Genomic DNA, 23,646 nt, shown 5'->3' on the forward strand with positions numbered 1-23,646 from the left:
CTCATCCAGCTCATATTCAAGTCTTCGGATGGGACAACAAGCCTCCAATCAATAAAGGTTTAGAAATCTATACAGATGGTTCAAAGAGTGAAGATGGTACTGGAGCTGGCTTCTGTTTCTTCATAAATGGAGTTTGTCATGATCAATTTATGTTTAAACTGGATAAGACTAGTACCGTGTATCAAGCTGAAACTCTGGCATTAAAGTCGGCAATACTATGGTTAAAATCACACCACAGTCCTGCGCATATATATTCGGATAGCCAGGCTGTCTTAAAGTCTATCCATAAATACAATATCTATAATCAGAACATAAAGAAATTACTGGCTTTTACAAAAGCAAAGCTTCATTAGATAAGAGGGCACCAAGGCACAGCCGGCAATGAAAAAGCCGACGAGCTAGCCAAACAAGGGATTTACTCGAACACGTACCTAGACTGCAAGATCCCTATGAGTCATATCATCAGGATGACAAAGATGAAAGCTCTCGATCTATGGCAAAGACAATGGAACGATGAAGAAACAGGACGACATACGTTCACACTTCTACCGAATGTTTCGGAGAAACGTCATTTAAGTGATTTTTTCTAAATCAAGTCATCACTAATCACGGAGCCTTTCCGATCTACATTAACAGATTTAAACTAAAGGAATCCACATGCAAGTGTCAGTGTGGTAGAGAATCCGCAGATGCACTTCATATGATTATAGACTGTTCCAGTGTATCAACAAAACGTAGAGAAATTTTCAAACAAAATATAACTTTAGAAACTCTAAAACAACTAATAAAGAACGACAAGGGACGATCTTTGTTATCAAGCTTTATGGAATATATATACCACAATGAATCAGATCTGTACTTGTAAATTGATTGTACTATGTAATATTATTGTACTTTTATTGGAATACATATACCATAATGAATCAGATCTGTACTTGTAAATTGAATCATACTATGTAATGTTACTGTACTTTTATTTGCCATGTTATATTAATCATTTAATTATTGTAATACTTAGTATTGATTATTTTACTTTGTTCTTCCTATCATTCTATGTTGCATTTTATATCTCAATTTTTGTTCAAAAATTTCAATTATTTTGTATATAAATATATGCTATGTATAGTATTTTTTAATAAAGACGTTGGCGAAGCCAACACATCTCCTAGTCAGAAGACTTCAAAATTCTAACTAGGTCTATCAAAATTTTAATTGGCATTATTTGATCTTTGAGCTTTTGCTCCAAAATTGAAAAATTCCTTAGCCTATTGGCTCTGGTGATACTTCTGCTTAAGAAGTGCGGACCAGATAATCCATTTTCATGTTAAAGAGTCTAAACTGAAACCAAATATCAGTATTACACATTTTCCTGAAATCATGCATTGTTCGAAGTAATTGTCATGAATTATTTTGAATGCACTGACATCGGAGTTAGATTTTAAAAGAAACGTCAGAAACAAAAGCAATAAGAAATTTGTTGCAGATGGTGAAGGAAACGAGTAAAAATGTAAAGATAACCTAAAAGTCTTTCAAAAGGATTGTAGAATCAATATTAACAATCGAAACGTTCGGTAGTGATTTTCTTTTTATTCACTATTCATCGAAAGTCGTAGAAACCTGCCACTCAAAACGTTTGAACTACTAAATAAAATAACTGACGTAGGCGTAAGAAAGAAAATTTAAAATACAAAAGTAAGCTCTAACTAAGTTTCATTTTGCAGTTATTGCATTATAAAATATTCATTTATTTTTATTAAAGAGTTATTTTATGTGAAAATCTTTACTGTCTTTCTCGCTTTTCGCTTTCCTACCTTTCTAGTTCGCGTGTATTCAAATAAGGTAGAAAAATGATAGTATTTAAAGGAAGGCTCCCAGAGCGTGTTCCGCCTGCAGAAGGCTATGTTACTAGTTTATTCATTTGAGAGCAACTCAACTGCGGCGTTGCAGTGTTCTTGCCATTATGTTTGTCAACCACTTAAACCAATATAAACAAAAATTTAAGTTAATAAGTTTAATCACCATGTATTATATTTAAAGAAACTATGGAGAAGTAATGAAGCATCTGCATGAATGTCTTTCGCATTGTGGAAAAACAACGGTACCTAGAGCCATCAAATTTTGAGTAACGTAGTCCTCCAACAAAACAAGGGAACTTGGAAACCCGAATTTTGAATTTCAAGGCAAAATTTAAAACACCTTTTTCCTTAATTTGCTCTGAAGGACTATTACTTTCGCTTTAGCATTTTACGTTCAAAACTATGAACAGTGAATCACTTTTCAAATTATTGCCACCAAATATTATCGCCCTGTATTATATTTAAGGAGTTAAATAATGAGGAATCTGCATGAATGTATGTATGTTTCTCGCATCGTGATAAAACAACAGTACCTAGAGCTATCCAGTTTTGAATGACGTAATCCTACTGTGAATATGGGCATCTGAAAGCACAAATTTGAAATTTGGAATTTGTTTTATTATATATTTCAAATTTTGCAAACCTTTAACGAAATTTTGATTAACAAACTCAGCGATTTCAAAGCGAGCAGGGAAACAGTTTTATCCCCAGCGCGAGAGACTGTTTATCGGAAATTCTAAAGATAATGTTGTTTATAAACATTTTGTGATATAGCTGTTAAATTGAATTTTATGTGATTTAAAGGCAAAGAACATGATATAACGTTTTTACTCTTTCTTTGATTACAGATCGCACAGCCGTAGGTGGGATAAATTCCTAAACTTCCTTTTCAAGCTGAATTGCCTAAAGGCAAAATAGCAGAATCGAGAAGCACTCAATAGCTTCCTTTCTTAAGAAACATTTAAAAAATATTTATTGCTCGCGATTTCCTACATATATTATCATGAGATTTGCATAATTGGATAATCTTTCATTTCCACGGCTTTTCCCCAAAGCAATGAGTATTTCAAAAAGGACGGAAAAAGTTGAACATGAAACTTTTAACAAAAAAATAAGTATGGCGGTAACTGAATTACTCTGTATATTTTTGCTATGATATGAATGTCTGAATATTGAAAGATTTTTGTATGCAAGCCATATTCAGGTTACAGGCATCTTAAATTACGAAGCTTCGCTTTTACTAACGAGCAAAAAGATAACTAATTATTTATTAGGTAATCAAATTAATAATTTCGGAAGCTATGTTCTACAACGAATGCAATTAAATACGCTTGGCTTTAAGCGGTTTTCTGTGGTAACAACTCTGCAGTAATCTTATTATTTAGTTGCTCGTTTATTCACAGTATCACTTTCGTCTTAATTTTTATTCGATTATAAGAGTCTGTGTTCATCCTTATAACCAAGTTTCTAGAGCCAGAATGCATTCTTTTAAGAATACTAAAAAAAAAAGCCATTTGATTTGAGAGTGATAATTAATGAGGGCTCAGCATTCTGTATCTGAAGGCTCAACTGGCTCGATATGCACAATATACATTTGCTCAACTGGCACATTCTGGTTCATACATGGGGTCATTCTGGTTCAACATACTCAAGGACCTTTAATAAGAAACATTTGATACTTCCTTCATTTTGACACTGCTATCATTTGACAATCGGTTTCTATTGCCCTTATGAGTGCTGCTTAATTACAATGAGTAAGACATCGCAAAGAGTACGTAACAGAGCAAAGACAATCGTGAACAACTCAAGTAAACAATTAGAAAAGCGTTAAAATGGATACGAAAATTTAGAAATTCATTATGGAAAATCTGATGTGGATACTTCATGACTTCCTCGTTATGTTACGTAATATACGACTGTGCTGCAACCATACTGTCCGATAATAATCGGCTTCATGGTTAACGCAGCAGACTAAACACAGATTAAAACAAAAATACAGTTAAAATCATCAAATCAAAATTCCCGATATTGTTTTATTGCGATTTACAAAGTTCATCAAAGTCTTTGCCAATCCAAATACTTTCCTGCGGCAATAGAATTGCTTTATGTTACCATGTTTATCCTAATATGTGGCAATAATAAGCAGTCTTCGACGAAATATAATGTATTGCCTTCAGCACTACAAACTTTGCAAAGACTTTTGCAAATTAAATCATCTTTTCAGGTACGCAGAGAAATGACTGTTTCCAGTGTTTGTATGACTCCCTTGTCCTATTGAATTAAGCAAATTTTTCCTGCACTTCCTTTAAACTTATCTTTTCGAACTCTTAAAACTTAATTAAAAGATACCTCAACGCAAGCTGAAAATACAGCAAAAATTTCAGATTTTGAAATTAAACATCCAACTCAATTTTTTGTCGTAGGGGTATTAAACTTCCTATAATTTTATTTTTTCATAAAAGTTAAATGTAGTTATTTGTCAAAAATTTATTAGTCCAAAGGGGCTTTGTCCCTGAAGGACTACTGTTTAATGTCCGTTTCCCTTTTCAAACTGTTGCCACCAAATGTTAAGAGTCCTGCATTATATTTGAAGAAATTAAATAATGAAAAATTTGCATAAATGTGTGTCTATTTCTCGCATTGTGACAAAACCACGGTACATAGAGCCATCGAATTTTGAATGACGTAATCCTCCTACGAATATGGGCATGTGGAAGACCAAATTTGGAATTTGGAATTTATTTTATGATCGATTTCATATTTTGTAAAACTTTAACGAATTTTTGATTAACAAACTCAAGGATTTAAAAGCGAGCAATCGCAGCACTCTACGGAGGAGGGGGGAACCTTTTTATCTCCAGTGCGCGGAACTGTGTATCGGAAATTCTAAAGATAGGCTCATTTCAAAATTATTTTGCGACATTGCTATTGAACTGAATTTCATAGTTTACGTCCAGAGAACATGATATTTAATAAATAAAGGTAACACACAAAACGTTAAATAAACGCCCCTGTGGATGTAATTTAAAATCTGAAACCTTTCAGATTTTTATAGTTACTTTTTTTTTTAGTTCAAAATTACCAAAACATGAATATTTTCGTCATTTAAAACACTTCTGTAATTGGAAATATATGTTTACGACCAACGATTGCCAAAAAAAGACCGAATAAGAACTTTTAAGCTAGATAAGGAGGTTGTATAGGTATATACATTTGATACAGTCGATTGCAATAAAAAAAGAAAGGTGCATAGCTAAGTCTTATAACAATTCCACATACAAAATTTCAACGTCTACGGCTAATCGTTTTTGTGTTATGCAAGATGTATATATACGTATATATAGAGGTCACGGAAAAAATCCTTTTTAAAATCTGTTTGGGGAGGAAGAGTCGTTTATTCTGCCATACGTACAGATGTCCAAATGGATTCGGAAACGGTCAAAATAGATATTTCTGCTAAACTAAATGTGACATCCAAAATTTTTCGCGATTACAAATTTTCAATTACTTCGAACAAGAGAGTAAAAAATTCTAATCTTTAACTTTCAACTTAGAAGCATACCAAAAGTTATTGAAAAAATTCTGTTATGAATAATACAGCTGAATTTAGCGAAGACTTTGTTACGTCAAATTTTCGCAAAAATTTGGAGATTTCACAGTACTATATATACTGTTTTCTAGAATTGATATTATTTCTCGGTTCGAACTAATGTACTGAAATTAACTTATGCTTATCGTAATGATGATAACTTATAGACTGAACTCGCTTAGAAAACACCACGCCAAGGACATTAATGCTTTCTGTTGTCTGCCTTTAATTTTAATTATAGATCTTCGCCATAACAAGTTCCCCGAAGCCAACTAACTGAGTACGGTTAGCGACACAACTGTCGATAATTTATTGCAACAGATATAATGAATGCATAAAGGACGTATTATGAATCTTAATATCAGAGCGTATTATCAGTCTTTTGCTTCTCCTTTTGTGTAAAAATGTGCAGCTGAACACAAGTGCTATTAGACTTCAATCTCACTTTTGTGTCCGAATCATTTTTCAACTTGTTGCCACCAAATGTATTGCTAAAAAAATTAAATAATGAAGAAACTCTGTGTATCTATGTTTGTTCCTCGCATTGCAGAAAAACGACGCAGCTAGAGCTACAGAATTTTGAATACACATAGTCCTCCATCCGAACATTGGCACCTCAAGGCCTGAATTTTGGATTTCGAATTTATTTTTCATTTATTTTATATTTTGTATGAACGTTTTGATTAGCACACTCAGCAGTTTGAACTCCAGAAGTGGCTACTTATTCGAAATAAAACCTTTTCCACCTGTGCCGTTCAAGACTGTTGCCATTCGGCAAAACGTAAGACATTTATCTTTCAATTTAACATATTCGGTTCAATGAAAGAGTGCAAGACTGTTGCGGAAAAAAATGTAAGATATTTATCTTTCAATTTAAATAACAAACTCGGCTCTTTGAAAGCAATGTGTCGCCACAGCCGGAAATAAATTCTTTTCCTTTCACGTGTCAGTGCGTTGCCATTTAGTAAATTCTAAGCAGCTTTTAAGTTTAATTTGCAAGTTATTCAGCAATAGACTAAGCGATTTAAAAGCAATAACCATAGTTTTAAGAATATTTTTTTCTAGTTTTAATGCGATTTAACTAGATTTTAAATTAGACTTTAACAAGGCTTAACTACATTCATGACTTTTCTTCTTTAATCTTTCGTTAAATAAACATGCATTAAATTAAATAAACATGCTTATCGTTAAATAAATATACATTAAAGGCGTGAAATATCTAATTAGATATATTCAACATTTTTATGAATTACTTTAGCTAGACTCGGCAAAATCATTATGTAATTTTTCTATTTATGATGAATATTTTAGGCTGCAGCGAGCGGCTAGTTTTTAAAGAAATAATATTGCGGGCATAAATATAAGTACCTGAAACCTCTAATACATTTTTCGTAAATATAAACATATGACTCTATGCAGCTTTTAATAATGGTGTGATTTTGTTCCTGAAATGTGTTTAAATTCGAATTATTTGGCATGTTTCTTTTTTTTCTTTTTTTTTTTTTTTCAAAAAGTTCTTTTCAAGCTCATATAAGCCTCATAAAAAATTTCATTGATAAAAGGTGTACGAATATTAAAGGCCAGTTTATTGATTAATCGAGTATTATGCTCGTGAAGCTACATAATTTCAGAGGAATGCTTGCGTAGAGGATATTCTCAGGAAGCTATCTCGTATTCATGTCACACATTGCAAAAGACCTAAAGCTACATGCAGGCAACTCAATCCTCACAAAACGAACCAGGTAAGCTGCAATTCTTATCTACTTGACCAATGATATGAACATTTAATGAAAATCCAGGAATATGCAGCTTATTAACTTAACAATTGCTAAGAAAAATTTTCGTAATATCTCTTAAAATGAAAATTTTCAGCTTTACTTAATATACGAAAAGCGATTATTTGTTGTATTAAACTGCGTTAGAGGTGAAAAATATGAAAATGAAGAAACTATAAAATTGGTTCCATTTAACAGAATTCGAACTGACGATGGCAACATTTAGAGAAAGCCAAAGAGTTTCAGCATCCAAGTCAAGTTTAGTTTGCGCCAGTCTCCCATCTATATAAAATTATTAGCATTTAATTATAAATTGTTACGCGTTCGAAAACGATAATAAATCAATTGTGGCAACAAATTATTGCTAGACAAAACTAAGGGATGTTTTCCGTTATACGAGAACACTTGCCGAACAATTTTCTACTGAAAGATAGATGTACTACCTATTAGCCACCGTTAAATTAAATACATTATTTTTAGATCTTATAATAATATTCTTATTTTTCAAAGTATTGCTAACAAAACGTTTTTTAAAAGTGTGTCATTTCATTTCTTTCATTGTTTATAGAAATTATTAATCAAGAAACACATTTCTTATACATGAAGAAAAACCATCTTTGTCGAGCCATACTCTATTTTAAATTCTTTTTAGAATTAAAAAGCGAAAAATGCTTGGTTCTTACGTGTTATCGTAACAACCTTAGCAGAAGTCACCAGATTTTCAAAATGTGCCAAACTCATGCCACCATGCGCATAACCACTCTTCAGGCAACCATGCTGATAAACAATCCTTCAGTCAAGCAACGTCGCCATTTTCGTATGCGTTCTTTTTTGCACTATTCCAAGTTTCTTTCAACGTTTTATGTAACCAAATCATGGTTTTTACCCCTGAATCTTAAAACGTGGGCTTGTAAAATTTTCCCAGCATTAGCAGAAACAAAGGTCAAATTTCTGCAGAGCTGCAAACTTTTGCCGAAACCTTTCTAAAGTAAGCAGAGAGGAGATGCCTTTCATTGATCATTAAAAACTATGCTGTTGCCCAGTTTTGCTCGATGTTGAATCTCTGCAATTCACTGATGTTTTTTTAAAGTGAAAACAGATCGCTGTGTACTTGGAGAAAGGAACAGCGAAATAAAAATACAGTAAAATTTTGCCTGGTATTGTACTATCCGAAAGCTCCAACTAGAAATATAAATCAAGTGAATTTTTAAGCATGCAAGATTCTAAGTTAAGTAAGAGAATATCAATAACTTCTGCTAAGAATGCTGTTGCTCTCAGATGCTACCTTCCACAATGCTGTGTTGATTGTTTTGAGTTTTTTGTTTTGCTTTTACTTACATTAAGATGCCCTGTTTAACATAGCAGCCAGGTTTTTAAGTACGACCAGGAAGAGTTCAAATACTTGTTTTTCAAATAATTGAAACACAAATGGATTCTCAACCCACAAAAAGAGAATGCTATATTTCTGTTAAAGATTTCAGTTTTCTCACTTAAAGTCAAAGTACAAATTTTGTTATCATTTTGTGTTACTGGATTCCAAGTTGAAGAAGAACTAGAATTTATCTATTAGACTGAGATATGAATTATTTATATTAATATTTATTTTAATTAATTAATTAATATTATTTGAAACTTTACTATAACTTTTCTCCGTAGTCTTTACCAGAATGCTAATCAGTTTGTAAGAATCTTAAGTTTTACTAACGTTTATTTTATTTTAAAACTTTGCTATCCTCTCCGAATTTCAACTTAAATTGTGGCTTTTTGTTAAGAGTTAGATAGAGAGAAAGTGAGCCGCCTTGCCACTGCATTCCGCACGAGTTTAACAGCCGCTGTCTGCCTTTAAGGCCAGAGGTTTAATCCTCTCGTTATTTAAAACGTGTTGTAGTTTCGGCAGTTTTCGTACTACACACGTAATCATTTAAAAGGCCAGTCTTAGCGTTAGGCCATTGTGTTAAACTAATTCAAAGTTAGCTCTCAGTTTTAGTTAGTTAGTAGTTTTTATATTTTTACGTTCAGACCACAAGTGGTTGGTCTTTGTATCCCGAAGTGTGGGAACGCCTTTATTATTGTAGAAAATGAAGGGTAACTAAACCCTCCTCATCTTGTTATCTCTTCAATAATACTTAAGATATAGTTTGTAGTCAAACTCCCTGTCCAGTCAGGACACGTCAAGTTCCAAAACAAATTAAAAGGAAACAAGTCCTGATAAGTTGTGTGAGTAAGCAAAGGGTTTAATTTTTTAGAGTCATTTATTTTTTAGAGTAGATCTTTCGGCAAGGCAGGGAACCATAACATAGACAACCATTTACGCACATCGGTTGATTTTCCATGATGTGGCTACTACCGGCTATCCCAAGAGGGACCGACCCCAAGCTGCTATTTGTTTCAAAAGTTCAACTTTTACAATTTAGAAATTTTACATGAACAAATTACAATTTGGAAAATTTACATAAGCATATTATATAGATGTAAAATATAAAAAATACGATGGCTTTGCTTTTCGCGAACACGCAACCTTTAATTAACTTTCTGCAATTCAGGATGTTCCCCCTAGATCAGTACCTTCTAGAATTTGCTAGTCTATTACGTAACCGCTACTATAAATAACGAATGCGCGCCATTTTGCGTCAGAAGCTTTCCTCTCTCTGTGCCTTTAGGGTCTACTCTACTGCGCTTGCTCTCTTTGCTTATCGAGCACATATATAAGTTATGACACTTTAAAGGTTAAATACTCTTATTTAGTAACGAATAAATGATCTACAGTGATAATTGAATAAAAGCTATGGAATAAAGATGTACCATTAAAAACTAAATCAACTTGCCTCTTCATTTGGATTAGACTTACCACTCTGCAAAAAACATGCCTGAACTTTGATGCCGAAATATCACATTTATTTATTTAGCAGGTAGGATGTTTTATATTTTTAAGCCAGATTAAAGCAGCATGATCAGTATGTACAGTAAAATGATTACCATGTAAATAAAAATAAAATTTATCAATTGCATCAATAATAGATAAACATTCCAGCTCAGTAATTGCGTAATTTTGTTCATAAGACCTTAATTTTCTAGAATGAAAAGCAAGTGGATGTAAACTACCATCAGGATATTCTTGTTTTTGAACAGCACCAACAACTTCTTTAGACGCATCAACAAATTGCCTGAACTTTGATGCCGAAATATCACAGATACATGCAAAAATTCCAGAACGTTTTTTACATCAACATATTTTTATATTAGTATAGGTATCATTAGTTCAGACATACGGAAAAGTTTGCAACAGTTCTATACACTCAGTATGTCTTGTAGTTATCGAGCATGATGATTAAGTGCCTTTGAGATAATCACAATTTGTCGAGAGATATTTTATGAGATTATCTAGTTTATAACGAAGAATGTTACTTTAAAGTAATTTAGGAAACCAAATCTGAGCACTGTTTTGTGTATAGCGTTGAACGTGAAGATCCTTAATAATTGGGCCTTCAAACATATAGTGGTCAATGGTGCCAGGTTAGTCACAAATGCAAAGATTTCTATCTTTAGGAAGCCTCGCTTGCAATTACGTCTTATTGCTAGCTCTGCCAGAGTTTATTCTGGCTTTAGCCACTTTCCTAGCCGACTTTAAAGGCACGCCGTTAATTAGCTGAGCCAGTTTAAGTAGATCATTTCACTCAGTCTCCAACTACGTTACTTGAATTTCAACTTATGTTATTTTAAATATCCACAAGTGACGGAGTTTTGTTTTGTAAGCACAAATGTTACTTTCGATTAAATTTTAAAAGTTAACAAAAAAGGCATTTTTAAATTTCGCAGAACTTTACCATTTTCATTCATACTTGAACTATAGCTCGCTTGTCAGTGTAGGTTCTGAAGAACATTAATTGAAGCTTCTTCACAAATAAAGCCCTACAAATTTACTATTTAGATTAACCAAGTTTGATTGAGATTTAACATTACACTTTATTAGTCATTTAACGATTCTTTTGAGGAGTAAAAATCCCTGAACACTAATAGTTTCACCCGGGTTTAAATCCAACGAACAGTTTAGCTAAATAGAAATCTTTTTGGTTTTCTCCATATGTAATATGCACGCGAGGCAGTTTTCCTTAAAAAATCCTCCAGAAAGGCACCATTACGTAGAATAGTTTTGACATGCCTTTCTGTAATTTAAAACAATCCATTCGAATTCTGAAATGTGATTAATATTTAGCGAATAATTTATTCGCAGATTTATTTTATTGGCATTTTAAATAAAAACCGTTTTATTTACTTCGTATATTAAAAGAAAACGTTTAAAACGTTGAATGATTTCATACCACCAGCTTTCGATAATAGCAAAATAATAAAATTTTCTAATATATTGCACTTATTTATGCTTTAAACTTACCATTATATAACCTAGAATCAAAATAAAATACTAAAAGAGAGCACGTTTTCGTGAAAGGTTTTCTTCTAACTTACTCAGGGAAATCATAAATGACTTTTAATGCTCGCATAAACTGTTCCAATATCAGATGAATATATTTTAAGATAATTACCGGAGGAAAATTTAAACATCCCATCAATAGTTCTAAAAATAAAACAGGCACTTGAATAAAAGTGCTTGCTAATTCCCATTCAGTGTAGCCATCACTAAAAGCTAATACCCATTTATTCAAAAAAAAAAAAAAAAATCAATGGCTTTAAAAAATTGAATTAAAAAAATCATTCGTGCATATTAAATCAGCAGTTGTCTACATCAATACTAAGTGCAGTGAATAACGAATCGATAAAATCCAGATAACTTAATGAACGTTACTCGTTTTTGAATAAAATATTTTGATTGAGTTTACTTCCCTTCTTTATGGAAAATATAAGTAAATCTTATTCCGCAGGGTCTGCATTTAAATGCATGAGCTTTTAAATAGTCAGTAAATAGTTTTAAGGGAAGAAAATATTTCTTCATTAATTCGTGAAATCAGATTAATCCCCCAGACGAATGTTTTGCTGATTAAGCCTAACTGCGATTTAGAAAATTCTTAACATTATATGAATGAAACTGAAGATTTGACATTTTACTCATCTAGGTATTTCACAAAAATATTCCATCATTATCGAAAGATTAAACGTTTGTATTTAATATAGTTTTTATTAATACAGTGTAGAGACATTAGGTATTTTTTGGAAGCAGGAGAGATGAAAATTATCAACCGCTTTCTCCGGGAATCGAACCACGGACCTCTGGAATACCAGCCTAGCATGCAGAACCAGTACACCACGATGACACGCTAGGAAGGCGGGAGAAATACCTTATGTACTCCCCCCTTTAAATGGCGACTGGGGTTTTTTTTAGGGAACCCAATCGCCAAATCCTGGCTGTGGAGAGTCATCATACACAACCCTTTTAGTTCGGGCGCCACTGTAGAGGCATTAGGTAATTTTTCCAAAGCAGGAGAGATGAAAAATTAGCAACCGCTTTCACCGGGAATCGAACCACGAACCTCTGGAATACCGGCCCAGCATGCAGAACCACTACTCCACGAAGGCACGCTAGGAAAGCGGGAGAAATAACCTTACAACAGAAAAAGGGAAACTATGTACAGATACTTTCTACCATTAAAGAGTGTTATGTTCTAAACGACGGTCGTACCATAAATTTGTTTGTAAAATATCACTAGGTTTACTATGCATATCTTCTAACGATGCTCATGCAATAACATCTATAAATACTGTCAAATAAATAATTTAAAAATATGAAAACAAATAAAAAATAATAAAATCTGAAATCTTTTATATTACGCCCAAACCAACGTTTTCTTAATTTACAGATACATACACGTCTAGATAGCATTTGGGCTATCGCCACATTATGCTAAAAATATATTTAAAATCAGCATATCTTTAGAATTTCCGACTGTCTCGCGAGCTGGAGGTAAAAAGATTTTATTCCCTACAGTGTTGCCACTGCTCGCTTTGAAATTGTTGAACTTTTTAGTCAAAAATTCGTTTAAAGTTTTACAAAACATGAAATAGATAATAAAAATAATTCGAAGTTCAAAATTCGAGCTTCCAGGTGCTCATGTTTCGGTGGAAGACTAAGTTATTCAAAATTTGATGATTCTAGGTACCGTTGTTTTTTCACAGTGTGAGAGACATACATACATTCATGTAGACTCTTCATTATTTAGTTTCTGTAAATACGATACAGCAAGATAATGCTTGGCGGCAACAATTTGAAAAGTGATTCGCCCATTTAAAGTGATTCGACGCAATGATTTGAGGCCTAAGGAGCAGCAGAAACAGCAGGTTTTAGGGAAGTAATGGGGTTATTAGATTAACTTCAGCAGATCAAGTGAAACCTCATAAGTTCTGCAGTTTAAATTGAATTTTATTTACTGAAATTGTGAAGAAGTAAAACTTTCGAATTAATAAGGAAGAACTCTTAACATAAGTCATATATTAGAGTAATATTTTGCAAATAATTTTGAAATTAAAAGACGTAATGAAGTATCTATAATCTGAGACTCGCTATTAATACATGTTTGTTTCTTTCGAGACAAGCATCTCAACGGAATCTAACAACAAATAAAATTTGTTTCTTTTTGTCTCAGATATTCTTTATAGGCGATAATTAGATTGTCTCCTTGCATAATTCCGCTTAAAATTCACATTCGTTCTTTATTGAGGATTCAAACATAACTTTATTTTTAAGTATCCCCCCCCCCCGATAAATGCATTATCGGAATACTTTTACCTTTATGCAACAGGTTTAAAGCTCCCTTTAAAAGCACGATCCAGTTAAGAAATTAGATTATATTTTAGAATTCACTGAAATCTCTTTCTACGAACCCAGGTTCCTCAATATTCATTAATTTCTAGAAAGTATTGATTTATAAAAACCGTAATATTTTATGAATACTTTATGTGTCTTTGAAGAATATTCTAACACATATCTAATAAATATTCACAACTTTAATTAAATGAATTAACATAAAATTAGTATTGCCTACATGTATAACTAAACAGCAAAATAAACACAGGTTGCTTTTAAAATAATTTTTTTCAAAGTTCAAAATAGCATGAGAAATGATGAATCTCAGCAAATAAAAATAGTATTCAAATAAATATTATTTCCTATCAATATATTGTGATATTATTATTTTCTTTTTTTTTTTTTTTTTTTTTTTTTTTTTTTATATATATATATATTAGTTTTGTTTCCAGGCGAAAACATCGCGGCAAAATTACCGCGGAGAAAAACAACGCAAGGCAAAAATACATAGCGATACTATTTTTTTAAATATTATTTTTGATTCCAGGTGAAGAGATTGCGGCAAAAACATCGCAGAGGAAAACAACGCAAGGCAAAAGCATCGTCGTACAAAACATCGTAGGAAAAAAGGGAGCAAGGAGGAAACATCGCCGTTCAAAATAAAGCAATTTAAAAAACATCTCCGTAGATAATATCGGGGAAAACAATAAAGCACCTACAAATCATCGCATGACGATAACATCGCACACATGTATTAAAAGTTCTCAATGTATATTCTGACAACGATTTATGAAGATAAGACAAAACGACCTTTTTATTTTGTACTTTTGAATTAAATAAAAATGTTTTGCTAAAAATGCAAGAAGGAAACTGAAGCATTCAAAAACTAAAAATGAATAGAAAATTAAAGCTACGCATAACATTTAACGGAATTTTAACCTTATGTAGCAACTTTTAACAGTCATTACTTAATTAATCTCTTTTATGAAGTTGTATTGGTAGATTTTCATGAAAAATATAATGTAAAACTGACTAGAATAGGGTTTAGGAGAAACTGCATGAGGTTACCTATATAAAAATTCCAAAATTATTTTCTTTCAGTTCTGTTTTCTCTGCGATGTTTTCGGCGGATACATTATCTTTAAGTGATATAATATTTTGACAATATTGTTTTATCTATTTTTTCAGTATTATCATTCTTTATATAATATAATATTTTGATAATATTATTTTTAAATATTGTAAATATTTCGGTTATTACTTTGAGAGGCTTTGAGAGCACTTTATATATTACTAGAAAATATCTTAAATATTTTTTAATATTTTGAAAATATTATTTTAATAATATCTCCGTAAATAATACAAAAATGGATTTTTCGTCGCCTAAATTTATGTTTATGTAATTTTAATTTACCTTTATTTTATTAACGGTGATTCTAATGTAAAAGCAACGGTAATTACTTTTCACATGCTCAGAAAAACATATAGTTCACCTACAAAGTTTTTAGATGATATATTTAGTATCAGTGCTGCATTATCATGAGGCACTTATTGGTTAGAACTGCTTAAATACTTTGGGAAGGTATTGATTTACGGACAACAAATTTCGAATATGAGCAAATATGACGATCAGAGGGTAATTATAGATACAGATAATAAGTGAGAGGGACGCTAGAAATTCACCACTGGTCGTACAGGTACAGTCTAGTCACACTAACTGCGCTGTTTTGCCCTGTTTTTAAATAGTTTATGATTTTGTAATTGAACTGAATTTTATATAGCGTAAGACAGAGGATCGTGATATTTAATAAACAAAGTTAGTACATAAAACGTTAATAATAAAAAGACAAAAAAAATTTGTTAGTCGTCATACTAAGAAAGCTGAATATGATACCATGAACTGATAAAAGACTGAACAAATTATATAAATGTATTCTAACACTTTATATTGCATCGGGAATTCTAAACATATGCTGCAGCTTTTAAATATTTTGTAATTTTTTGTTAAACTACATGTGGCACAAGTGGGGGAGGGGGAGAACAATACTTAATAATAAAGCTAAAGAGACACACACACACACACACACAAAAAAAAAAAAAAAAAAAAAAAAAAAAGGAAAGCTAGCAGGAGTAAGAGCAGACTGATAGACTGCGAGCTCAGCGAGAATACAAAGATAAGATCTTAACTCTTTTGGGCACCTGTTGAAATTTGAAACCTTTTAGACTTTTCTCATGTTTTAATATTTTTTTTTTTTTTTTTTTTTTAGTTTAGTTTCAAGCCTTGTTTCTTGTTTTATTTGGGGGGGATAAACATTTTGCTAAAAAAAAATTCTGGAAAGTCAGGTGTCATTAGATCGCGCATGGAATTTGAGAACTTTACTCTAGATTTAATCAAATGTGGTCCAATTGGCAATATTTTTCAAAGTTTGCTAAACTTGATCGCTTACTTACGGTTCAGTTGGAAATTCATAACTCATAGTTTCTTTGCTAATTCACAGTAATCAATATATAAGCACTCCTGATCAAAACTCAGATTCAAATCTTGCCAAAAACCAGTATATAGCCATTAAGAGACCAAATTTCGTAGTGAATAAATTTATCCCGCGTGTCTTGAATATATATAAATAATGAAGTGTAACTCACGGCTCTACATTCACACACTCCAGCGCCAGTAAATCATTACCTCGATGGGGTGAAATTGCTACTAGTCGGCGTTATGAAATATTTTGCGTGGGTGTTTCTACATTTAACCTAATGGGGATTATAATTGACGAAAGCTTTTGTTTCCTAAAACTACGAATTTCAAGCACGACAGAAATTATGTTAGCAAAAATGATAGCGTCATTTATATAAGTGATGTTTAAACCATTAAGTAATACTGTATTCCACACGCGCCACAGAGCATTGATTATTCCCCTTAGAACCTGAACACTAGGGTACGTTCTCTGAAAGTGTCACTTTCTATACCCTCTTGTATTATCATTTCAACCGATATCGTTGAATGCACATGACACTACCATGCGTGATTCAGTAATTCCTATTCTATTGCAATTCGATAAAGTAATTCTCTTAGATCTATTCGTATATGTTATTACTTCGTGTTTCAATACTTGAATTCCAAATTAAATCAACACTGGCATAAAACTGAGTTGCTAAAAGTATCGTGATTGAGACTTACTTTTAATGATCTGTCTAATTCAAGACTTTTAAGCTAACATCTCCAACACTGTGCCCAAAAGAAAAACAACAAAGCCACTAGACCAAGAAAGAATTAGGCAAAATTTTGCTTTGGCGAAAAATGCATTGGCATTAACAAAATGCCAAATCTGACTTTTTCAAAATAAAATATAGCAATATTTAAAGTAGAATATAGGACGGTTTCACATGTAATGTGAAGATTCTGAAGTTTTGAAGGCGTTTTGCAACTGAGAAACAATGTTTGCATACAAAACAGCCTAAATTCTTATACAGCCTTGAGAGAAGGTTTTTTTTAGCCAAAAGAGGCAGTAGCCCAAAAGGGCTATTTAGTCTCGAAATGGGATTTTGCGTTGAATCACTGTAAAAGGCTAAATTACTTATCAAACTGTTGCCACCAAATATTATCGCCCTGTATTATTTTTAAAGAAATTAAATAGCGGAGAATGTGCATGAATGTAGGTATAATTCTACCATTGTGGAAAAGCCACGGTAACTAAAAGTCATCAGATTTTGAATAACGTAATCCTCCGCAAGAACATGGGCACCTGAAAGGCCGAATTTTGAATTTCGAATTTGTTTTATTACCTATTTCGTATTTTGTAAAACTTTAACGGATTTTTTATTAACAAACTCAGCGATTTTAAAGCGAGCAATGGCAACACTGTACGGGGGGGGGGACATTTTTATCTCCAGCGAGCGAGACTGTGTATCGGAAATTCTAAAGGCATGCTATTTTTACATTATTCTGTGATATTGCTGTTGAATTTTAAATACGAAGAACATGATAGCTAATCAATATAGGTAACACACAAAACGTTAAAAAAACGCCCCTTTAGGCGTAATGTAAAATCTGAAAGCTTTCAGATTTATTTTAGAGCGAGGAAATTTCAAAAATTTCTTGTGCCTTCACTAGGACTGAAACCATGCAACTTCCAACTCGTAGCTGAATGTACTAACCATTTACACCATAAGAGTATCGTACGGGGGATGCGATATTTTTTTCATTTTATCCTCACTTAAAAGGCGACTGAAAAGAGCCTGACATAGAGTAGACAAATCTTAATAATAACGCTTTGTAATACACCACATTTGAATTTGGATACCATTATAAAAACTATTAATTTTTGGTACTAAACGAATTTTGATACTAAGCAAAAAAATACAATAAATACAGTAAAGTAAATGTTTCTTTTATAATGCACTGGGTTTCTTCATTCCCATTAGTAATTTTTCACACTTGTACGAACTTTAACTTTTATTTATGAGTCATCTAAGGATAGTTTTATTTCTCGGCACTTTACCAAACTGTGCCTGAAATAACCAAGGTTTGAGGTTCCAAACTGTGACTTCTCGGCACAGTCTTCAAAAAATGCACAGTTGGTTTGGAATATTTATGCAGAAAATTGATATATATGAACGATTTTTAAAAAAATATATAATAAAATTAACCAAAATAAAGAAACGCATAGAAATATTTCAGTAGAGTCTGTTTAAGTAATTTGTGATAGACACCGTTATACATTACCAGGAAAAGTTCATTCCTCTTGCAAAAATGAAACTAATTAGTATTCTTGTTTCCTTTAGAACTTTGAGCCATTTTACTGTTTAGTTACTCCTAAAAATACACATGCCAAAGAAGAATAAATTTTAATAATTAATTTAGTAATTTATTTAATATGGGCCCACCAGCGGCCGAGCGGTGAAGAACTTTGTCGTAATTAAATAATCCAATCCAATTCAATCATTTATTTAATAACTGTCAGCTCTCATAATCAATAAATTACTCTATATTGAATTTCTAAATTTATTCGTTAAATAAAAATGATTCACCTCATAACTTTGTATATGTGTACTATTTGCATATTGCACATAAGACCATGTACCGTAGTTACTTACGTTAAATAAAAGGATTGTTTTACCTGTTACCTTTGTTTATTCTGGAATTAAACATAGGCATTTAAGGTAAAATTAGTAACTTAGTTCTACCTCATATCAGTATATATAAATTTTATTTCTTTCATGAATAAATTTAATCTGGTATGAATATCTTTGATAATAAATGGTATTCAAAATTAAATGAATTATTTCTAAATATATTTCACAGTTTTTACACATAAATATAGGAAGCAAATTCTTAACACAAAATTTCATTTAAAGAAAATATCGAGTATTTTAGAGAGTAAATGTTGTTCGAAAATATGAAAATTTCAAAAAGAAAATTTTTAATTAGAAAATAACAGCATGTATGTACTTAGAAATTGAAAACTATTATTTGTGTATCTTTTTAAAACATTTATTTATTTACAACAGTATTTAACAGGGTCGATGAGACTTTAAAGGGGGTCAACAAGAATCATCACGGGGTCGATTGACGATCGATAGTTAAATATGATCCAACAACTTATCAGCATACATAAAACTATTAAAAAACTTGATAATTAATTACTGATACATGAAAAACGTCAAATCTTATTCCAAACGCATTGATAAGTTTTGTAATTTTAAAGTCATCTGAGAGAACATTATAAACTCCCTCTTCTTCGCTAGTAGAAGCCAGCTTTAGTCAAGTCAGTAAAACATGAAACAGCCTGAATGTTTTTGAACTAAGTGACTTTTGGATTACGTTAAGCAATTTTATGCCAAATATTAAAACCAATTGCATCAAAACATCGAGTGAGGCACTCACATTCATTAAAATCTAACTTTTGTACAATTAAAAATTGTGATTTTGTTTTAGAAAACTTGTTACTAATTGTCAAATAAAAAATAATGATAATACGTTTAAATTATCTAATAAACCATTTTTTAAATTTTTCCCATATCCGTCGTCTAATTGTTAACTTCGATTTATTTTATGTGCAATTATTTGTATTATGATTACGTTCTATACCATATAATATAGGAAAAAATATAGCGGGCGATGAGTAAAACATTCTTTTAAAATGTGTCTATGCCAGCGTCGGGAATCCTGATTTAGAGAGTTAAGGAAAACGAATAGCATAACATTTTAATAAAGTGCATAAAAGGTAAGTATTTTTGGCTGATAATTAGTAAATACCTTTAAGGTGTTCATATTGTTACAAAACCATGTAAATTGCTGCACATAACTTCTAATAATCTTTCAGTTGTTTAAAGAAAAATTTTGTTTTCAACATAAATAATATCATTTATGACAGTCGATTTTATTTCGCGCAGATACAGCTTTACCTAAATAATAAAATGTTAAAAACATTCAGCTTTTAAGTTCACGCTCTATAGAATAATGTAAAATGTAATTTGAGCTAATAATGTACTTCAATATATAAATGCATTATAATTCCTAAAATATTTATACGGATACCGTCACTAAACACTGAAGTTGCTAAGTGACATAAATATGATTGCGTAAATTTCAGATAGGGGTTATGAGAGGAAAAAGCGTCAATTTTTAATAAGCTTTTAAATTAATAAATAATGCAAATGAATTTGAATAGATTTTGAGAATCAACATAAGATTTTAAATATACATTACCAATTAGACGAGCATTATATGGGTAATAAGTAAATATACACTAAAATCAAAATTTTAAAGCTAAGTAATATAAACCTCATAGATTTGTATTTAATTGTATTTAATCTACATATTTAATTGGAGTTACATTTTTTAAATTTTTGTCAGTATGCTAATAAAAATAATCAAAATATTTAGCTAATATCTTCCCTGAGAAAATTTCTTTTTTATTCTATTTCAGACAAATATATAGTTTTCAAGTAGAATTAATACATTCCTATAAGCCGTAAATGTGATTCGAACCAGCGACCTGTTGAATGTGAAGTCACAGCCTTTACCATTTCGCTGCTGTATAGAAGAAGAAACACCTAAGTGGGTTCCATAACTGATTCTAATAACTGTCTTGCCGATTGGTATTACTGAAATGATTCATAGGGATATATCCTATAAACTATTTGCATTCACGATATAAATGAAACTAAAAAGTGTATTTCGAATAAAAATTGGTAAATCGTGAGCATTGAGGTTACGTAACTTTAATGCAAATTCTCAAGTATAGAATACCAAAATTTGCATTACTTTCATAGAATATGACATGTGACTTGAACAGTAAATCAGAACCCCACACCTGTGCGCAAAAAATTACAACCAGTTGCTTCAGACATATTTGGCTTTTAAACGCAAAATCCAGTAGGACCTACCTCTGAAGGAAGCTTTCACCAGCCTTTCCGAGCGTGTTTTGAATCCCTGGGCCGAGTGAACGTGTAACACAAGTGCCATGATTGCGAAGATTTCATCGCAACTGTCGGAGTGAATTTGCCGCGAATCGCTTGCCCATTGCCACCAGTTAAGTCCGTACTCCGATCTACTCAAAGGCCTGCTGCCGAATGAAGGCCCTGACGACGGTGCGTCTGCGTAGAAGGGGCAGTAGCGGGAGGGACAGGACCTGCTACTTCCTTTCCGTGATCGCGGAAAACGGAAGCGCTGGAGTTTCTGGATCACCTTTTGCATTCTAATGGCGTGTGCAAATAGAGATTAATTGAGTATTTACGCCAAGCCTTTACCTGAGCTTTCTTTACCAAAAACCTGCAGCAAACCATTAAACGTTTGCATTAGTTAAAGGTTGTTTCAATAATTTTCTAAGACAAAATTAAACCAAGCGTAACTTTTTCATTCCTCTTGAACGACTACCTCCTTTTTCTGATATTTCGCTTTTTGATGATCCGTTCTTTCCAATCGTTAAATTTATAACTAGAAATCATATATTCGATTCTTAATTATGTTTAACATATTTTGTCATGTTTTGTTGTGAACTTAAAGGTACGAGTTTGGTCAGTTTACTCTACATTTGCATTGTAGCGGGTCATCCGGAAAGTTTTGATGTTTTTCTTATGAGAAAGACAAATGAAGCAGGCCAAAAACATGATATTTTTCATTGAATTACATAAGAACTAACTTTCTGCTATCTCTGTGCTCGTTAGAGAATTCCTTTTTCAGAAAGTTATTATGCTTATTCGCATAAAAGTTATCGAGGTGTTGTTTGACAGTCTCCTGTGAAGTGAATTCTAGATTAGGAGTCCGTAACCTTTTTTTGGCCGCGGGTTAAAGTCAACCAAAATGTGTATATTTAAAAATGTTTTGGGCCAGTGGTGTTTTCATTATAAAGCAATCTTTTTCCGTGAATAATAAGATAAATTTAAGGAAATAATTACAATACGTTTTAAATTTTAAACATACAAATTTAAATTATAATTTTAATTATTATAAATAAATATAACCGAATGAACTCTTGATATCAGTGGCTCGCCTGATGCTAAACATTTGATGTCAGTTTAGTCGTGTTTGGCTTAGAGTTAGTCTTCCTAAGACGAAGACAAGCATCTGAATTTTCGGCATTTAAACTGCTCCTGTTCCCGCTCAAAACGTTTCATGTGTGAAAATATTTGTTTGCATTTATAAATTGAACCAAATGCAGACAATATACCAAAGCCAGCTTTTTCTTGGTACTGAATTTATTTTTGTGCTACTGAACAAGTCCGGCGAATGAAAGTGAGCTAAGAGAACTGAAATAACGACATTAGTATTGCCAAATGTCTGTCAAAGAATTATGGGTCGGCAATGCCAAACTTGTGCAGCTAGGTTTTCTTTGCTAGCACAAAGTAACATCCAACTCCAACAACTGGTTCGAAGTAACAACAAAGTCTTGAAAAAGTTTAAAAACAAACTTTTATTAAACCATAACTTGAACATAAAACTCACGTTTCGGGCTTACAAATCAACCACCATCTGTGGCGTTCGATCTCAAAGTAGCAGTCAAATTCAAATTAAAATTAAGTCTAGCAGTCGAAAACTACGCAACTAATTTAAAGTGAAGTTGGCTCAAAATTTCTCACCGGCGTAACAAATTAAAAATTGGCGGCAGTAAGGATTATGTTAAGTTTATTAACAGTTAAATTTTAAGTTCCTTTCCTGTCAAATTCTTAACTTCAACTTACTTGTTCCGGCCAGAACGTAATTTTGGAATCTTTCTGAATACTTAATGAGGAGGAGTGGTATTTAAACCGCGAAGTCTACTTACAGAGTTCGAGAGAATCAGAGTTCCTGGTTTGCGCGCGTCTACCTTTTGGCTACTCTCTCTCTCAAAGCTGTTATTATGCTCGGCCGTACTCAGGCCCTTGATAAGCTTCGTAGTCAACTAGAGTGAAGGAGCTAACTCGATTAGAATCTTGATAGCTTCAGCTAAAATAGTCGCATAAATAAATATATTTTAAAATACGGGGCCCCCACTAAAAGTAATATCAGATAACGGAAAACAGTTTGTTAGCAGTGCATTTAAATATTTTTGCACAGGACTTGGTATACGCCATCTAAAAATGGTACCATATAGACCGCAATCGAATATAGAGGAACATGAGATTTTTAATTGAATTACATAAGAACTAACTTTCTGCTATCTCTGTGAATATTGTAAAATATTTGAAGAA

The 23,646-nt window shown here is 32.1% G+C and overlaps 1 protein-coding gene across 1 annotated transcript in view; it reads right to left on the minus strand.

Moving 5' to 3' along the window:
• Nucleotides 1-21,537, minus strand: part of LOC118186930 (otoferlin-like) — a 963,443-nt gene extending 941,906 nt beyond the window's left edge. Inside the window, exon 1 of the mRNA XM_085813615.1 lies at nucleotides 21,364-21,537. Within this exon, the coding sequence (XP_085669741.1) occupies nucleotides 21,364-21,442 (79 nt within the window). The 5' untranslated portion in view covers nucleotides 21,443-21,537. The remainder of the gene's footprint in view (nucleotides 1-21,363) is intronic.
• Between the last annotated feature and the right edge of the window lie 2,109 nt (nucleotides 21,538-23,646).

The sequence above is a fragment of the Stegodyphus dumicola genome, chromosome 3 (genome assembly GCF_044657685.1).
Source record: "Stegodyphus dumicola isolate Sdum_Otavi_A_Nest chromosome 3, ASM4465768v1".
NCBI lineage: Eukaryota > Metazoa > Arthropoda > Arachnida > Araneae > Eresidae > Stegodyphus > Stegodyphus dumicola.